This window comes from Pleurodeles waltl, chromosome 4_1 (genome assembly GCF_031143425.1).
Source record: "Pleurodeles waltl isolate 20211129_DDA chromosome 4_1, aPleWal1.hap1.20221129, whole genome shotgun sequence".
Taxonomy (NCBI): Eukaryota; Metazoa; Chordata; class Amphibia; order Caudata; family Salamandridae; genus Pleurodeles; species Pleurodeles waltl.
Window position 1 is genome coordinate 831,644,410 of NC_090442.1, and position 20,014 is coordinate 831,664,423.

At 45.0% G+C, this 20,014-nt stretch overlaps 1 protein-coding gene across 3 annotated transcripts in view; it reads left to right on the forward strand.

Annotated features, from left to right (window-relative positions):
* The window catches only part of OSBPL8 (oxysterol binding protein like 8), a 943,374-nt gene that overhangs the window by 690,127 nt on the left and 233,233 nt on the right, over positions 1-20,014 (forward strand). For all 3 annotated transcript variants that reach the window (XM_069229570.1, XM_069229571.1, XM_069229572.1), the window contains 2 exons: positions 8,144-8,347; positions 10,165-10,249. In XM_069229570.1, the coding sequence (XP_069085671.1) occupies positions 8,144-8,347; positions 10,165-10,249 (289 nt within the window). The remainder of the gene's footprint in view (positions 1-8,143; positions 8,348-10,164; positions 10,250-20,014) is intronic.

Below are 20,014 nucleotides of genomic sequence, written 5' to 3' on the forward strand. Positions count from 1 at the left end.
TACAGCGACAGATGCCATCGAACTGAAAATGTCACTTACCCAGTGTACATCTGTTCGTGGCATCAGTCGCTGAGATTCACATGGACCCACCCACCTCCCCGGAAGCCTGTAGCAGTTCAGAAGTTACCTTCAATTTTGTACATTTGTATATATATTACTTAATCCTTTAATAGGTACATACTTACATTTTTCATTGCGCGGGCACTATTACTATAGTACAACTCCTACCTCACCCTCTGCGGGGAAAACAATCGAAGATGGAGTCGACGCCCATGCGCAATGAGCACAGAAGGTGGAGTCACTCGGTCCCGTGACTCGAAAACACTTCTTCGAAGAAAAACAACTTGTAACACTCCGACCCAACACCAGATGGCGAGCTCATGCATACCATGTGAATCTCAGCGACTGATGCCACGAACAGATGTACACTGGGTAAGTGACATTTTCATTACATCTTACCTATGATCCCAGTTCAGGGGTATAACGCTTACCACTTCAGCCCCCGTAGCTCACAGGGTGCCCACCATTCTGGCTGCTGCATTTAGCCCAATGCTAAAGAATATCTGTGAGATATTTCAAACTCTAGTTCGTCACTGTATAAAGCAGTTTCTCAGGTTTACGCCACTTGTCCAGCTACGGCCAGCAGGAGGCATTTGTTTTTTTGGTTCTGAATTACCACTACCAAACCATGCACCATTTGCCGTTGTGGCTCTCTTGTGTCTGGCAGGGTTATCATTTATTGTTCAAGTCTTTGTCCAACCAGCAAACATGTTCCAAATGAATACACAGTCAAGCAAAAGATTCAGTGTTAGATCAAAGGAACTAAATGGCTAACATGACGGGCAGCACATAAATTCATGAATAGACCAACAGAAATAACCCATTGAAAGAACTGAGCAGGCAACCCCTAAGAGGCGTAAGCATACCATTGAACTACTAGTAATGCCTGTTAAAACCCCACGAGTACCCTTCACTCTTTGTCAGTGCTTGTTACCACTTCGGGATACGTAAGATCACAAAGGGGGCAGTCTCTTGCTACAGCCAACATAAAGTGGATCGAGAGCATAAAAGAGAACTAACAACACAACAAACGACCTGCAGAGATAGTCAAAGCTTCCAGCACAAGCTATACTTTTAAAATGTGCAGCTACCTCTCACAATCAATCAGGAATTTGTAAAGCGCACTACTCACCCGTGAGGGTCTCACACTTCCGTATACACCACACTACTAAGTTCTGTGTTAGATAATACGGTAACCACACCTTTGTGATCATCATACTTGACATGGAAAGACTTCCCACAAAGTCTCAAAGCAAAGACAGCACCCTCCCTACCACGTACCTACACAGTGTAGTGTTACCTCCCCATGGACAATAGCTTCAGTTCCCCACAAAGGGGCAGTAGAGGCTACACTTATACTTTAAAACAAACCGGTAACAAGTAATAGAAGATGTTGCTCCAGATAAGATGTTGAGGTGCGAATATTTGAATTCCTTATATTTAAAAGTGGCGAGTTAATGCAATTTGAAAACAGTACAAATTAGGTGAAATTTAGCGGGTGGATGTGTGTTAGAAACTGCGTAAGAATATACAATTGTATTGCAGCATTTCTGTATCGCTTCCTTCTCCTTGGCCGAGGTACTATAACACTTACCAAACAACAAGTAATTGATCATATATGTATTTTATTGACTGTTTTAGATATGCACATTTGACATACCAGTTTCAGTCAAATTATCACATGAGTTAAAATCTGCAAGATTTCAAATTTAACAATATTTGCAGCTGGTGCTTCAGTTCCCAGGCTGTTTTAGTTATTGTGCAATAGACGCATTTATTATCCTGAGAAGTCTTTCTAAGATATTAACCTGGAATCGCAAGATTGCATTCTCCAGCAGGCAGATTAAACACATAAGCTTCTGCATCGCAGTGTAAACCAGAAACAAATTACATTCCTGTCTCTTTAGTAGGCGCATCACCAGCCCAATTGTCTTAGAGGTGCTACAACCCCAGACTTTCTGGAATATTAACGATCTCCCAAGTATTTGCCATAACGTCCTAGATTATTTTAAAATGGGGTCTGCTGGTCTCACTCGTCATGATTGTGCCTGTGTCTGCTGTTGCCGCCTCCCAGTTTACAATTTGTGAATTGCCCTATCGGAATGAAACATTTTTACTTCCGGGACTTATTTGCCTTGACAGCAAAGTCCATTTACTCACCCACCACTAAAATGGCGGTTGTAGGCAGTCCCAGGCGGCTCTGCACTGATTTGCAGCTCTTGGCCAGAGCTCTTGCTGCGTGGCAGTAAGCAGGCTGGTGCACAGCAGTCATACTCTTCCCACGGTGCACTACCACCTCCCACTCATTCAGGCCTTGGACACAGCAGAAGACCTTATGGTTGACCCAGGCCAGGCGGCAGATCATGCCCCTTTTTCTTGGCAGCTGGGATTGCTGCTTAGTCCAAGCAGTTAGCAGGCACTGGCTGACTCACTGTCAGGCACTGGCAGAATTCCACAATTGCGCACACAGAAGAACTTCTGAGCTGCCATCCTTGCATCTGCTGGTGCCAGCTGTTAACCAGATGCACCCCTCCTGTAGAGATCTGTGACTCCTGCCTTGTGTCTGCACGTCGCCAAACTGCACTCACAAGACGACGGAGCAGATTGAGTGTTAAAAGCCAAAAAAGGCTGCTGTAACCGAGGCGCATGTTTTCCCACGTATACCACGTAAACTGTATGCACTCAAATATATAGAATGTACACTTAACCATTTTTGGGCGTAAATAAAAGTATTAAGTCACTTATTTGTAGTGTTGTATCATAATATGTTATTTCGGCCCAGCCCAAGAATGAACAACAGCAATGTGGAAGCGTTTATGGCAGCTTAAAGCCCATGAACGTGGTAGAACTTGCATACTTAAGTGTATGCCATCTGGTCTTATAGCTTCAGTGTCGTTTTCCTCAAGTATTTGTAAGCCAGAGAGGGCACCATACAAGAGCGTGTCAATCAATCAAAAAATTGATAGAGCGCGCTACTCACCCGTAAGGGTCTCAAGGCGCTGGGAGAGGGAGGGGGAAGAGGCTGATTACTGTTCGAAAAGCCATGTCTTGGGGTTTTTTCTGAAGAGCAGGAGGTTCTGAGTCTTGCGAAGGTTGGTGGGGAAGGGAATTCCAGACCTTGGGGGCGAGGTAGGAGAAGGATCTGCCTCCGGTGGTGGCGCGTTGGATGCGGGGGACTGTGACGAGTGCGAGGTCAGTGGAGCGGAGGTGGCGAGTGGGAGTGTGGAAGTTCACTCTTTCGTTGAGGTAGGTTGGTCCAGTGTTGTGGAGGGATTTGTGTGCGTGGATGAGGATTTTGAAGGTGATCCTCTTGTTGATCGGGAGCCAGTAAAGGGATCTGAGGTGTGAGGAGACGTGTTCATGACGTGGGTGATCCAGGATGACGCGGGCAGTTGCGTTCTGGATCCTCTGGAGTTTTAGTTTGAGCTTGAGTGTGGTGCCGGCGTAAAGGGCGTTTCTGTAGTCTAGCCTGCTGCTGATGAGTGCATGGGTGACGGTCTTTCTGGTCTCTATGGGAACCCATTTGAAGGTTTTTCGCAGTATGCGGAGGGTGTTGAAACAGGAGGAGGTGATGGCGTTGATCTGCTGGGTCATGGAGAGGGAAGGGTCCAGGATGATGCCACCAGGAGTCCCATATATATTTTTGTTTGGGCTGAAGATGATGATTTCGGTTTTGTTGGAGTTTAGTTTGAGGTGGTTTGCTGTCATCCGTTTGGTGGTGTCAAGGAGTCCAGCGTGGAGGTTGGTTTTGGCGGTGGTAGGGTTTCGGGTGAGGGATATGATGGTGATTCCGTGTGGTCGGAGGATGTTGGCGAGCGGGGCCATGTAAATGTTGAAAAGGGTGGGGCTGAGGGACGACCCTTGGGGGACTCCGCAGATGATTTTGGTGGCTGTGGAGTGGAAGGGAGGGAGGCAGACTTTCTGGGTTCTTTCAGTGAGGAAGGAGGTCAGCCAGTCTAGGGCCTTGTGTCGAATACCTGCGTTGTGGAGGCGTGTGCGGAGTATTTGGTGGCAGACAGTGTTGAAGGCAGCGGAGAGGTCCAGGAGGATGAGTGTGGCGGTCTCGCCCTTGTCGACTCTGGTTCTGATGTCAGTACATACGATGAGGGTGGTCTCAGTGCTGTGGTTCTTGCGGACTCCAGACTGGGAGGTGTCGAGTGCTTTGCTTTCCTCTAGGAAGTGAGACAGGCGGATGTTCACTAGTTTTTCAGCGGCCTTGGCGGGGAAGGGGAGAAGCGAAATTGGGTGGTAGTTGGTGAGTACATCAGGGTCTGCTTTGGGCTTTTTCAGGAGTGCGGTGACTCCTGCGTGCTTCCAGGAGTCTGGAAAGGTGGCCGCGTAGAAAGAGCTGTTGATTATGGCACGAAGCTTGGAAGCGATGGTTGGGCTGGCTTTGTTGAAAACGCACTGGGGGCAGGGGTCCGTGGGGGAGCCTGAGTGGATGGAATTGGTAGGGGCCCAGGTGAGTAGTAGGTTGGGGGGGTGAGTCTTTGCTGATCATGTCCGTGGTGTGGGTGGCGGTGCGTGTGGTGTGAGGCTGTGGTGTATGTCTAAGATTTTGAGGTGGAAGTGGTTGGAGAGGGAGTCGCAGAGGAGATGTGTGTGTGCGTGGGATCGATGTTGCTGGCTTTGGGTTTGGAGAGCTCTTTGATGATGGTAAAGAGTTCCTTGCTGTTGTGTGAGTTACCGTTTATGCGTTCCTTGTAGTATGCTCTTTTGGTGGTGCGTATGAGTTGGTGATGTTTGCGTATGGTGGTTTTGAGGGTGGAGAAGTTGGTGGTTGAGGGTTCCTGTCACCAAGCTTTCTCTGTTTTGCGGCATTAACGCTTGGAGGCTTGGAGTTCAGTGGTAAACCAAGGGGCGTTCTTGATGTTGCGGGTGGTGATGTTTCTTCTAAGAGGGGTGAGTGAGTCTGTGCAGGTTGTGATCCATTGTGTGAGGTTATGGGCATCAATGTTGGGGTCGTTGGTGTTGGGGGGGTTCTGAGCGAGTTGGGCGTTCAGGTGTTCTGTGGGGATCTTGTCCCACATGCGGTAGGGTGTGGCGTGTTGGGGCTGGGGGGGGGGGGGTTGGAGAAGAAGTGGACGCAGTGGTGGTCAGTCCAGTGGAGTTCAGTGGTGTGAGTGTAGGTTATGTGGTTGCTCGAGGTGAAGATAGCGTCTGTGTGTCCTGCTGAGTGGGTGGGTGCTGTGACCAGTTGTTTGAGTCCGAGGTTTGTGAGGTTATCTAGAAGGGATGAGGAGTTGTGGTCGTGGGGGGTTCTCTAGGTGAAAGTTAGTCACCAAGGAGGATGGTCTGTGGAGGTGAGGGCTGATGGTGTCAGCGATGGTGTCACAGAAGGGGGTGGTTAGGACCTGGTGGTCTGTAGATGAGGGTTCCTCTGAGGGTGGTGTTATCGTTTATGTGAATTAGGAAATGCATGTGTTCTGCGCTGTCTAGGGTGTTGTGTGTGTTGTTGGTGACCTTAATGGTGTTTTTGTGTATAATGGTGATGCCACCTCCTGGTTTGTTTAAGCGGTCTCTACGATGGAGTTTGTATCTATCTGGGGTGGCTGTGGCTATGTCTGTCTCAGATTAGGGGTTCATCCAAGTTTCCGTGAGAAAGACAATGTCTGGTGAGTGTGATGTGATAAGATCCCAGAGTTTGATGGCATGCTTGTGTATGGAGCAGGTGTTTAGGAGTATGCAGTTAAGGTGGTTGTGGGGGCTGTTGTTGTTGTGGTGCGTGATGGTGTTGGGGGTGTTAGTGGTGTTGTGGGGTGTGTTGTTGTGGGGGTTTTGGTGGTGTTGTGGAGTGTGTTAAGGTTGTGGGGCTTGTTGGTGTTGGAGTGTAGGGTCTGTTGGGGTGGGTGAGGACTGTGTGAGAATCTTTTGCGTTGGTGTTGTGGTATTTGTTGGTGGGAGTGTTGGGGTTGTGGGGGTGTGACTACTAATCACTTGCAAACAGCACATATGTTTAACCAGGTTTAACCAGGCTGCTGGCGTTTTCATGACCTATCCATGTTTCTATATGTTTCTCATAGTCGACCTCTTAGTATAAGTTCCTAAGTCTTGGAAGCCTTCACTTTTCTGTTAGGAAATTGAAATCCAAAAATTACCCTTCCTTGTGAGACTTACCAATGAGTATAAATTAGTTAGAGATGGAGTGCATGAACTATGTCACCCAGAGGAATGGTGTCTCAGGGATGTCATGCTATTTTTGTCACTTTTGAGTGGATGTCCTAGGAATCATGTTGGAGGTTACTTGTATGTCTCTGATGCTGCATTGCACCCACTCCTTGCCTTTGTTCAGTGCTTGTTTAGTTTCTGATATTCATCAAACTGCCTGTTCCTCAGTTTCTCCTGGAGTTTCTACTGGTCCATAGAATGTGCACTAAATTATCCTCTGAAGGTTCTAACAGCCTTAATGCACACATTTCACCCTAATTCAATGAAGTCTTGTGATTCATTTACAACTAACGTTTATATTTTAATGATTGCTTAGATCTCAGTATTTTTGAATTGTTCCAGCTTCATGTTACCGATCAAGTACCCTCATGTAACCAGCCTTGATTTCTGATGATCCCAAAGTTTAGGATCCTTGTTTTCCAGAATGGATTCCTTTTCATTTGTATTTTACATCAATACAAGAGGTTGAAATTCAGGCCATATCTTAAAATGCTTCCATCTAAGTCTGTTGTGTTAGGCTTGGCGCTCCATCTGTGCTTTCCGACCTTTTTTACTGCAACTTGTACTCTGAGTTCTTGTGTAGTCCTAATAGTTTAAAACTGTGTAGAGTAGAAGAAGTAACCATTTAAAGCATTTAAATGCAAACCTTTTAAGCTGAGTCTCCTAAATAATAAACATAATGTGTGCCTACAGATTTACTTTGGGATTGTGTAACTGATAAATCATAGAAGCCAATGGTCTTTCATCATCTTAAGAACTGTGACATAGCTCAGATCTCAAAGATTATCACAAGGAGTTAAATGTTTGAAAATGGAGAAATATTTGTTCATAGTAGGGTTTCGAGCCAGAGCTTTCTAAGGAACCTGAGAAAGATCTCTGGGGTGGTGTTAGCCAAAAAGTTGAAGATGGGATTCCTAATGTCATATTTCATTTCATGGGGTTCTATTGATGTCTCTCATTTCTTTTCTGTCTCTATTATAACCTTATTCAGTGTTGGTCCTCACAGGAATTTGTATGACTTGTGCTTGTTATATGCCAGAGTACTGAGGTCAAAAATACTGACTGACAAGAAATTCAATTACCAGTATATCATAAAGTTAAGTATATATAGGTAAGTGTAGAATTACTTTTCTTAACTCCACATGTACGTGCTCTGACAATAAATGTATATAGTTATATCTTAAGAAAAGTAAATCAGTTCTCACCTTTCTATACTTAACTTGAAAATATAGTGTTAGTATTTAGGAGTCTACATTTTTGCAGGGCTGTATAAAAACTATGTGGTAGTAGAACCCCTCTGGCCTGAGAATTTGTGCTCATGAAAAGAATCGGCCTGGAGGTGGGTATTTTATTGTTCTTGACATGTGGTATATGTCAGTGGGGATACTGGGCTGTTGCTAACTGTATGGTTCTTGTGGGCCATGATTTTCCTTTCAAAAGAGTTGCATCTAAATAAATAGGCCACTGTTGGGCTTTTATGGATGCAGAGTGTTTATCTTAAGGCATCTTCCAGTACTGCATAAGAATAATCTCTCCCTCTCGACAAAACCTGTCAACATCATATGCCCTTTGCATAGCACCGGAAATGCCACAGTTTGCAGATAACCCCTCTCTGTATAGGTGACTCCCATAGATAGCATTGCATATTAGTGTATTCCGTATGGCTGTCCTTAAAGTGTGACACTTATCCCGACTCAATGTTGGACACCTTCTTTTAGGATGTCAAATGATTTAAAAGGTTCCTTTTATCTCACTCGTAATTTCTTGTTTAATACTTTTTCAATGTGTTCGATTTTGCCCCTTTACTAAGTGGAGTAAGTGCTAGCCTTTCTTTGTTCATTAATTTAGCATACGGACCTTAATCAAATGATCATTTTGCTTTCATAAAAACAGTTGTAATCTACTTATTTCACAGATTCGTGGAACGTTGAAAAGTTGGACGAAATTATGGTGTGTATTGAAGCCTGGTGTGTTGCTGATCTATAAAACCCCAAAGAATGGCCAATGGGTTGGAACAGTGCTATTGAACGCCTGTGAGATCATCGAGAGGCCTTCCAAGAAGGATGGGTTTTGCTTTAAACTCTTTCATCCACTAGAGCAATCCATCTGGGCTGTGAAGGTAAATACATACTCTTTGAAGTAATAGCAATGCCACTTACTAAAAAAAAAAAAAAAAGTCAAAAGGACAGTGTATGATAAAGTACAGAGCAAAATACTATCTCCCAGGAGAGGGCCTTACAAGCATTATCATGGCTGGCTACTTGGAAAAAAGACGGGCGGTTGGAATAAAACAAAAATAAATTTTAAAAAAACTTACCTGAACGTCACCGCTGCTCTCCGCTACACAGCAGGCTCCCAGCCTGCCATGCGGCCAATCATGACGCTGCTCAAAGCAGCGCTCTGATTGGCTGGAGTGCCCTAGCTGGGTGCTTCAGTGCCCACTGGGAGCCTGGGAAGGCTCTCTCCAACTCGGCAACACAGTGCTGAGTTGGGGAGAGCCCTTCTGCACATGTGTGTTTCATACACACGCACTGAGGGGAGTGCTCTGTGCACTACCCTCACTGGTCATCACCCACATAGCCCCACCGCCTTTAAAAATAAAACGATAATAAACATAGTTTATCGTTTTATTTTTTAAAGTTTACAGCTCCTGCTGCTGCCGGGGGCGACGCCTCTCCACCATAGCGGTGGAGCCACCCCTGTTTTTATATATAGTAATAACAATGTACCATCAGTGCCTATCGACTTTAACATATACTTTTCACAAAAAAATGCTAGACCTAAAACCTTGATTATTTGCTTGCCACCCTCATCAACACAGCCCTGTTGTCTTGAGCATAAGCTTTCCCACAAGGCAAAAAGTGCTGTACAGGCACTCTCAGTAGACACACACATCATCGGCACAATGAAATGTTCTACTCAGGGAAACCAACATGTAGGGTAAGCCTAAGCCCCTCTCGCAGTAGTACTTCTGAAAGCGTTTTTGTGCTCACACGAGGTCTCACTACAACTTCGGTGTCAAGCCAGACCTAACTAGTAGATAACATCTGAGACTGACTGTCTTAAATTCTGACGAGCCAAGAACAGGCTAAGTTCATTGAAATGAAGACCTGCCAATAATCATTCCTATGTACAGTGAACAGTGAACCAGGGCATTTAGTAGTGTTTTCTCATTGACATGCAGCAATATTTGGGAACGTTCCCTTGGTGATTAGTGTTACTATCTGCAAGGTGGTGTACCAGACCGGAAATCACCAGAGTTAAACGTACAATACACTATCTCTTTAGGATTAGCCCAGTCCGTATTACACTGAGTCACAAGCAGCGACCTCACGCTATTTGCTGTTGGTGGTCCACTATAGTAAGATATTTTGCGTGCTACCCAGCACAGAAGACTGCTTGTTCGTTGGTTGTAAACCCGCAAAAGTATAGAAAGGCCTGAGGGAACTGACGCTGCTCTGCTTCCGGTACAGACTGTCGTCTTTGCACGAGCTGCGTTAGGATAAGGTTGAGTGTTATTAAACGTGCCAGATTGGAAGATATTAACATGACAGAAAAACTATCAGTCTAAATATTACAGAACCTCATTTTAATTTAAAAGGACCTCTTCCCAAGGCAGTGATGCTAACAAATGAGTGGTGCACGCACAGCTTCAAGTGAAGAGCCAAAGTATAGGGAGTGCCTCGTGAAAGCTAGGCTATCATTTGTATGTGTTCAAACGATTTAAATGAAACTGCTATGGAGAGAGCTTAATTATCATTATGCACAGTAAGTAGCCTTTTCTTTGTTTTGCTTTGTAGTTCGTCAGTACAAGAAGGAACCAAGGGACAATATGTAATTGGCTCACATTGAGTGGCCGCTCTTACATCAAAGAATGTTGTGAACAATGGCTATTTCTTTGTCTTTTACAGTAGTGTTTTTTTTCTGTATTTTAAGGGCCCTAAAGGGGAGGCGGTCGGCTCCATCACTCAGCCTTTACCGAGCAGTTACTTGATCATCCGAGCTGCTTCTGAATCAGATGGTAAACACTCTGCAATTGTTTTCTGTTTTTCTCATAAGAGCTCTTGATTAATGGGGGCTAGAAGAGTGCTGCATAACCTGTCTGTCTGTGATGATGGTGGTGCAGTTCTCATAAGGGTACCGCCTTTTCCATTAAGGACCAGGGTACTGACCAGCTGAGCAGGTTATGACTTTTCCGTTGTCGCTTATGTTTAAGCATTTATTTGGTGATTTTTTTTTTTTTTGAAGCGTTCTAAAGCCTAGTTTATATAGTGGCACCCATGTCCTGTCCAACCAAATCCGGTCTCAGGACCTAGCCGTGTTTTTTGTATGGATGCTTGCACCGTTTGAAAGTTTGGAATGCGTTTATGGCTACTACGAACACACTGTTGGTATAATGTTGATGCACAGAAAGGGAGGTAACCGAAAGCAGCAGTTTTTCCCCCCTCTTGCAACTACTTACCATGTCATTGCCTCTTCCCTGTACCTCTTCAGCGTCACGTTTCTCTTGCCAGAATACCACAGACTGTATTATACTATTAAAATAATGCAAACTCTTTCACTTCAGGCAGCAGTTTTTTAATCCTTATTTCCTAATTAGGATTTTCTGGTTCCTCTCAAATACAGTCCTCCTCTCTGAACCCCAGATCGTGGTATGGTGCCCCGTTGTGTACTAAAGTCGGTCGTTTGAGGGACTCTGATTTTTCATCTTTACAGTCATTTGCCTCTGCTAACATTTGACAAACAGTGGTACCAATCAGTGATGTTCTTTTCAGGCATTTAAACAACTTAGTAGTGAGGCCTAGAGGACGTGCTTCTTTCATAAAGATCCCTGAACTGTACCAAAACAAGTTAGTTTGGGCCTTTGTCAACAGAGGTTTGAGTTTGAACCAGGTACAGAGCGGGACAAGGTTTATGAAACCTGTGTTCTTGGCAATGATGCTTTCATTCCCATGAAAGGCCTAAGCAAACTGTATTATGTAATATGAATTTGCACTTAAAATGTGTCTCCTTATCGTGGAAGTTTGTTTTAGGCTTTAAGACACATAATTTGTTCGTTTATGCATCCATTCTCCAACTGATTCTATAAGATATTTCAGCAAATCTCACCTCACAGGCTGTGAGAGTAAAAAATGAACATAGTCTCTCAGATTGCACACCTCAAGACTGACGCCCTTTAGACAGTCAGTCCAAGGCTCTGTCTTATTACAAACGTTTTCAGTTTACACCTTACTGGCAACTAGCAATGCTATACCTTTTCATTATGGCTTCAGTAGCAAGGAAGAGGTCACCTACCAACAAATGAACGCTCCCCACAATAGCCCCTCTGCATGGATTCACACTCGTTAATTTAGTCCGTTTCAGGAGAAAGGACCTCAACCTCTTTGGGTGTAAGAAACAGTCACACTTATCTGAGGCTTTTCTACATAAAAGAACATACTCCAGTCCAGCCAAGAGCTAGTATGATTGTGCTGAGTAGTGATAATCAGCAGAGAGCGTTGATCATGGGGAGGACTGTCCATGCTGTGCCTGGAGCATATATTTTAAAGCTGTTTTGCAGTATTGTGTTTGTTTCTCCCTCACTTCCCACATTACTCGTTCTTAGCATGTCTGCTTGGTTCTAATGCTCACGTGTCAACATAAAGCTGATTATGGATGCGCAGTGAGGCAGAATGTTCTTCCCAGTCATGAATGCCCAGCTCTTTTTTTTTTTTTTTAAGCTGGGCTTCAGGCAGGCTGTTAAGCTGCAGCGGGCAATGTGCACTGACGACCTAGTGATTGCTAGGCCAGCTGCAGATTTCTTTGCAGTTAAATTACATGCGTGAATGCCTGATCATTTCTGTAGTTCCAGCTGCTGTGTTTACTCACACATGGCACTGTACGTTTAGGGTGGAAACTGATAAAGTGCTTGAGAGATTAATACAAGAAATTGACCATTTGCAACATGGTGGCCATTAGCAACACCTAAACCTGTCTGATGCACCACACCGTGTCCCTTTTTCCAGCTTGAGAATGCTAACCAGAAAACTGGTGATAACGTTAAGAACAAAAGCTTAAGGAGAGAACGTTTAAGCATTTTTTGCCTGTGAGATGAAGAGGTGATCTTTCTTGCAGGTAATATTAGCCTAGAGGGCAATGTTTAACAAGCATTTGCAATGCAGTAGGTCTCACATTTACTTGAGTTGGAGCTATTGGCATTGTAAATTTATAACTGGACTTTTTTTGCCACATAAATTGGTCAACCTTGCCGCATATTTTGGTCCTTTCAGCCTCATAATTCCAGTGGCCCTGCATAAAACTAAAGGGCTAGTAGGCCTACTGGAATATTTTTTCAAACAAGGGCCTTAAAAAACAAACTACTCCCAGCTGCACAACATATTTACTTGGCAGTTGGAACAGGTGACATTGCCTGCTGGACAAAGAATAAATAACTGTACTTCAAGAAATCATGCTTACTGGATCACTGTTCCTTTTCTGCAGTCTGGGAAGTCCAACAAAACGCCCATGATTTTTCACACACTTGACGAGAACCATCTTACATGATATTAATGATCGTCAGTTTTGAACAGAAATACTAGTTATAAAATATTGACCATTGTACAGCATAATCAACTGTAAACTCGCCTCAAGGTTAGTTTTATAAATACACACACATAGCTCCAGTTTCACAGACTCTAACACGTATAGTTCATCTAGTCACTTTACTGCTTTGTGTTCGCAGCTTGTATCATGTTATAAAAATAAAGCTACAAGTCCCAGAATACAAAGCAGAAACATAAACTAAATGAGCAAATCATGTTTTGAACTAGGAAGGTTGATAACTCTACAAATACTACCCCAAGGGCTGACTTCCAACTTTACGATATTTTTTTGGAATGCCCTCTTGAATAGTAGTGTATCACATTGAAAACATGGCAAAGCCAGGATTTCAGCACCTTACCTGACTGTTTTCATCACAGACTGCATCTACAGCTAATGAGCTGGGGTTGGCTGCCTGCACAGGGTTTGGAAGCGGCTGCAGTGCACATATTTCAAAGGTATTTATTAAGGAGTTCAGTAAAGTTGTAATATGGCGCTCAAACAAACAACTCATTATTCCTGGAGACCCATAAAAACAAACATCTTCAAAGCAGAAAATAGCTTTAAAGCACTATGCAGTAATACGGGTGCTGAATATAAAGATTAAAGCACTAAATAGTGAGGCAATGTAATTTTAAAGCCATATTGGTTCTACATATTCCATGTCCAGCCACTCCTGGCCCCTTCACCTCACTGTTACAGCTTTTTCCATTTGTGACGTTTTTCTGTTTAGAGTGCATCTAATGTAACAATGTCAAATGTAACTCTGGTGATTAATGCTCTTTCTGAAGAGATAACATACTTTTCTCTAGTGGAAGGTTAGACTCATTATAAGCTAACCAGCTTACTATGTTCAGGGCCACCTTTGAGTGTAGGGGAGTGCAGGGGTGCATAATGGAGTGGCCTGTACATCATACTGAACTGCTGAGAACTTAAAGAGCCGGCTAAGAGAATCACAGAGTACAGGACGAACAGGAAGTGCCTTGGTGACCACAAAACACACTGACTTGGGCCATCCTCAGCATTGCGCTGATGCAAGGTTATTTGTCCACAAGGCTGAGGCACAGAGGACAGCAAAGATATTCATTAAAGGTTCAAGCTTTGGCTAGTCCGTCATAAATCAATGCATCAAAGGGAATCAGTCCTTTTCTAAGCTAGACTCCTGCTTGCTAGTTTTAGAGGAAAATAGCAAAGTAAAACAATATCACAACATCGATGCAATAACATGAAGCATGGTGCCGAGCCGTGATGAGAAAGGCTGGGATTAAAGGCAAAACCAGACAGGAGGAAGGGCCATCACACACAGTAACAGGAGGAAGCGTGATCTAGTGTGATGGCCAACAAAAATGTTCTCTTAGTAAAATCCCCTTTAAGGGAACTAAAGCACAAAAGGGAGGGACATTTTGAAAAATTGACCAATGATAAGGAAGCATTTAAGACAAGTACAACAAAGAACAAATGAAAGACTGCACCGCCTACACTGTGTTTACGTCGAAGACATTGAGGATGTGCGAGAAGCAGAGAAGGAAGCACTACAACATGCAGCGACAGAAGAAGACTCCATCCCTGAGAGATCTGGGTCTGCCAAGCGAAGAGGAGGAAAACATTGCTGAAGGTGCCAAGGGTGAAACATTGGATGCCGACCCAAGGATCTTTCAATGCTAGAGCCCAGGCAACCAAGAAGAACAGGAACTTGGAGGTAAGAGAAACATCAATTCTGAAAAAAGTGTCAGAGTCTCGAAGATTGGACTCAAAGGCGTCAAAGGGAGCCTCATAGTCGAAACTCTCACCGACCAAAGGCAAGTTCTGAGAAGGTGAACCCCTCCGATCCCTTAAAAATGAACCGCAGGAGGTAAATCTTCAGAAAAGACCCAATTGTTGAAAGACGGTCAAGGGAAAGGCACTTGGTTGAAAAAGGAGAGGTCTGGAGACGAACACCAAAGCTCGGTGCCCGATACCGCCTCAAAGGAATCTTTGATGTCAAAGATAAAATTGATGGCTAGCCTTGATGCTGAATAACGTTCAGTGGAAATCAAGAAGAAGAGGCGCCTCGAGGCCGAAATGGCAGCATTGCTGCAAAAAGAATGACTAATCCTTAAGGATATTTAGAATTCCACCTAGAACTTCAACACGAAAAGATCAAGGTGAAAAGGATGTTGAAGAAATCGAACCTCCTTTGACACTGGAGCCACAAGAGGAGGAGGAAGATCTCTTATACGAAGAAGAGCAGCAAGTACGAGGCATGTTCCAGGGCTCAGAGTGGTCAGAGTACAGGGAGTCTCAGTGGCAGGACCTGGAGACTGACTCACCGGTGAAGGGAGTAGATTGCTTCCCATTGAGGCGTTCGCCTCTGGATGACATGAGTATATGTATCCAGGTGATCAAGAAGGCTGCGGACAAGTATGTAGCGCAGCTGGAGGAAGAGAGACCACAGTCTTGTTTCCTTTTGGAAACCCTCTTGCCATCCCAAGACAGGAACCTATTCCAACCAATGCTACCTAACGTCCATCATCAAGGAAATGAGGCTTTCAAGGAATCTGCAACCTGTAGAGCTGTAACTCCAAGGGCAGAGAAAAAGTATACATATTCATCCAGAGACCCAGCATACATCAAGGGTCCAGTGGCGGCGGATTTGATCATTACATCAACATCACAGAAGAGGGCCGACACCCCCTCAACATTAGGGCCACCTCCTGACAAGGAGAGCAAGAGGATGGACCTCATGGGTTAAAAATGTGAACGCAGTGCTGCCAGTCACTGGTACTTGTCCAATTCTAATGTCCTCCTAAACAGACATGCCTGCTAACACTGGGAGGAGATGGCTGAACTCATGAGACACTTGCCAGAACAATACAGAAAAAGATTGGCACACCTGGCAGAAGAGGGTAAGAATACCCAACACTTGCCTGAAGTGGGCATTGGACGCAGCCAACACATATAGCTGCCAAATGATAATGGGGCTCATACTGCACTGTCACTCATGGCTGAGAATATTGGGATTCAAGCCAGAAGTACAGGCCAGTATCCTTAATACACAGTTCATTGAGGATCAGTTGTACAGGAGCACTGTCGAACCACCCTAAACCAACTAAAGATGGATAACTAAACAGCAGAGGGGCCATGGGGGTGTTTCAGTTTAGAAGAGGTATGCAAAGAGTGTTAGTACTATCACGCAGGCCTACTGGGAGAGGCAGTTTTCATTCTGGAACATCACACCAGACCTTCCAGGGAATCCATCAAACATCGGCACCCCAGCAGAACTGGCAGCACTAGCAACATGAACAGCAGTCCTTTCGAATATGAACAAAGGGAGGTAGACAACATCACAGGGGAGGACAAACCCCCATCAGCAAGTGACTTCAAAAAATATCACAGCCATTCGTACACAACACCAGTGAGAGGCAGAATAAAAGGGTTCCTTCAGGAGCAAAGGAAGATAACAGACAGATGGATTTTGAACGCAGTCCATTATGGATTTTGCATAGAATTGGTAAAAAAAATGCCTCCTGCAAAGGGCCCAAAAAGAAGGCCCACTCAAAAGAATAAACATCTCTTCTACTCAGAGGTAGAGTAACTGCTAGAGAAAAAAAAGCAATAGCTAAGTTGCCCAGACCACAGATCAGCAAAGGAAATTTCTTATACATATTTCCTAATACTGAAAGTAGACGGATCTCTGCGCCCAGTTCTAGACCTCAGATTCATAAACAAGTTTATAAAAACACAAACATTCAAAATGACAACCTTACAGGAAGTCATCCCGCAATTGCGAACAGGGGATTAGTTGGCAACTGCAGAACTAAAAAATGCCTATCTACACATCCCAGTGAAAGCAAGACACAGGAAATACCTGAGGTTTGTGGTAAACAAGACTCAATATCTGTTCACATTTCTGGCCTTTGGGATCAAATCAGTGCCAAGAGTCTTTACAAGGTGGTGGCAGTTGCAGCTCACTTAAGAAGATAGGAAATAGATGTCTATCCTTTCCAGGACGACTGATTAGTAAGAGCAAACTCCCACAACAAGTGCAGAAATTATATACAGCAGACAATAAAAACACTATTAACTTTAGGATTCTCAATAAATATAGAGAAGTCATCCCTCACACCAGAGCAAGAAAAAGTGTTTCTTGGAGTAAGGAGCAACTCAATCCAGGTGAAAATATATCCCAGTGAAAAGAGGATACAGTGCGTGTTGTGGGAAACTCACTCTGTACCAGAAGGGCACACTCTGGCGGTGAGGACAGTGGGGAAATTATTAGGAAAATAGAATCCTGTATCTCCTTGATTCCATATGCAAGATTACACATGAGACGAATCTAGGAATGGTTTAAAAACCAATGATCACATGAAACAGGAAGTTTGGAAGATCTTGTGGTTGTCACACAGGAGTTACAGGAAGAGATGGTGTGGTGAAATGTATCACATATAACACAAGGGAGAAACTTTGCTCAACCAACTCCAACAGTGACAGTTTCAACAGTTGCCTCTCATATCGATTGGGGAGATCTCATGGGCTCACTCGGGTCAAAGGGTCTTAAAGGAACAGGATGCAGTACAACATATCAGTATCCTGGAACTAAGGACAGTGTCCCAGCCTTAAAAGCCTTTCAGGAAGAGCAATTAGGAAAGACAATATTGATTCAAACAGACAATTCAACTACAATGTTTTACATCAACAACTGAGGAGGAACTCAATCCCTTGCTTTGTCAAGGCTAGCTCAAGAAATCTGGAAGTGGGCAATACAGAGGAAAATGGAGATAACAGCAGTTCATCTACCAGGCAAGGGTAATGTGAAAGTGGACAGGCCGAGCAGGCAAGCATCATGCTCTCACGAATGGGAACTCAGTCACACAATACTCAAAAAGATCTTTAGGAGTTGGGGGAACTCCAAAAATCGATCCATTCACAACCCAAGGAACGCAGAATGAGGAAACTTTGTGTCCAGACAACCATACAACTATACCACCAAACCCTAGGCAATGGCCTTTCGATAGACTGACCATGGATATTGGCATACGCTTTTCCCCAAATACTCTTGTTACACAGAGTGATCAACAAATGCAAGAGAAGCAAGATGACTCTTAATATTAATTGCCCATCAGTGGGTGAGGCAAACATGGTTTTCAGAGTGGATACAAATGGCACAAGGGAACATCCTAAAACTACCAATACAATCTGACCTGTTGTCAATGAAAGAAGAAAGGGTGCTTGTAGGAAGTTGGCTCTGTATGTGCTATTTCAAAGTAAGGAATAGCATGCACAGAGTCCAAGGGTTCCCCTTAGAGGTAAAATAGTGGTAAAAATAGATAATACTAATGCTCTATTTTGTGGTAGTGTGGTAGAGCAGTAGGCTTATCCAAGGAGTAGTGTTAAGCATTTGTTGTACATACACCTAGACAATAAATGAGGTACACACACTCAGAGACAAATCCAGCCAATAGGTTTTTGTATAGAAAAATATCTTTTCTTAGTTTATTTTAAGAACCACAGGTTCAAATTCTACATGTAATATCTCATTCGAAAGGTATTGCAGGTAAGTACTTTAGGAACTTCAAATCATCAAAATTGCATGTATACTTTTCAAGTTATTCACAAATAGCTGTTTTAAAAGTGGACACAGTGCAATTTTCACAGTTCCTAGGGGAGGTAAGTTTTGGTTAGTTTTACCAGGTAAGTAAGACACTTACAGGGTTCAGTTCTTGGTCCAAGGTAGCCCACCGTTGGGGGTTCAGAGCAACCCCAAAGTCACCACACCAGCAGCTCAGGGCCGGTCAGGTGCAGAGTTCAGAGTGGTGCCCAAAACACATAGGCTAGAATGGAGAGAAGGGGGTGCCCCGGTTCCGGTCTGCTTGCAGGTAAGTACCCGCGTCTTCGGAGGGCAGACCAGGGGGGTTTTGTAGGGCACCGGGGGGGACACAAGTCCACACAGAAATTTCACCCTCAGCAGCGCGGGGGCGGCCGGGTGCAGTGTAGAAACAGGCGTCGGGTTCGCAATGTTAGTCTATGAGAGATCTCGGGATCTCTTCAGCGCTGCAGGCAGGCAAGGGGGGGGTTCCTCGGGGAAACCTCCACTTGGGCAAGGGAGAGGGACTCCTGGGGGTCACTTCTCCAGTGAAAGTCCGGTCCTTCAGGTCCTGGGGGCTGCGGGTGCAGGGTCTCTCCCAGGCGTCGGGACTTTAGGTTCAAAGAGTCGCGGTCAGGGGAAGCCTCGGGATTCCCTCTGCAGGCGGCGCTGTGGGGGCTCAGGGGGGACAGGTTTTGGTACTCACAGTATCAGAGTAGTCCTGGGGTCCCTCCTGAGGTGTTGGATCTCCACCAGCCGAGTCGGGGTCGCCGGGTGCAGTGTTGCAAGTCTCACGCTTCTTGCGGGGAGCTTGCAGGGTTCTTTCAAGGCTGCTGGAAACAAAGTTGCAGTCTTTCTTGGAGCAGGTCCGCTGTCCTCGGGAGTTTCTTGTCTTTTCGAAGCAGGGGCAGTCCTCAGAGGATGTCGAGGTCGCTGGTCCCTTTGGAAGGCGTCGCTGGAGCAGGATCTTTGGAAGGCAGGAGACAGGCCGGTGAGTTTCTGGAGCCAAGGCAGTTGTCGTCTTCTGGTCTTCCTCTGCAGGGGTTTTCAGCTAGGCAGTCCTTCTTCTTGTAGTTGCAGGAATCTCATTTTCTAGGGTTCAGGGTAGCCCTTAAATACTAAATTTAAGGGCGTGTTTAGGTCTGGGGGGTTAGTAGCCAATGGCTACTAGCCCTGAGGGTGGGTACACCCTCTTTGTGCCTCCTCCCAAGGGGAGGGGGTCACAATCCTAACCCTATTGGGGGAATCCTCCATCTGCAAGATGGAGGATTTCTAAAAGTCAGAGTCACCTCAGCTCAGGACACCTTAGGGGCTGTCCTGACTGGCCAGTGACTCCTCTTTGTTGCTTTCTTTGTTCCCTCCAGCCTTGCCGCCAAAAGTGGGGGCCGTGGCCGGAGGGGGCGGGCAACTCCACTAAGCTGGAGTGCCCTGCTGGGCTGTGACAAAGGGGTGAGCCTTTGAGGCTCACCGCCAGGTGTCACAGCTCCTGCCTGGGGGAGGTGTTAGCATCTCCACCCAGTGCAGGCTTTGTTACTGGCCTCAGAGTGACAAAGGCACTCTCCCCATGGGGCCAGCAACATGTCTCTGGTGTGGCAGGCTGCTGGAACTAGTCAGCCTACACAGACAGTCGGTTAAGTTTCAGGG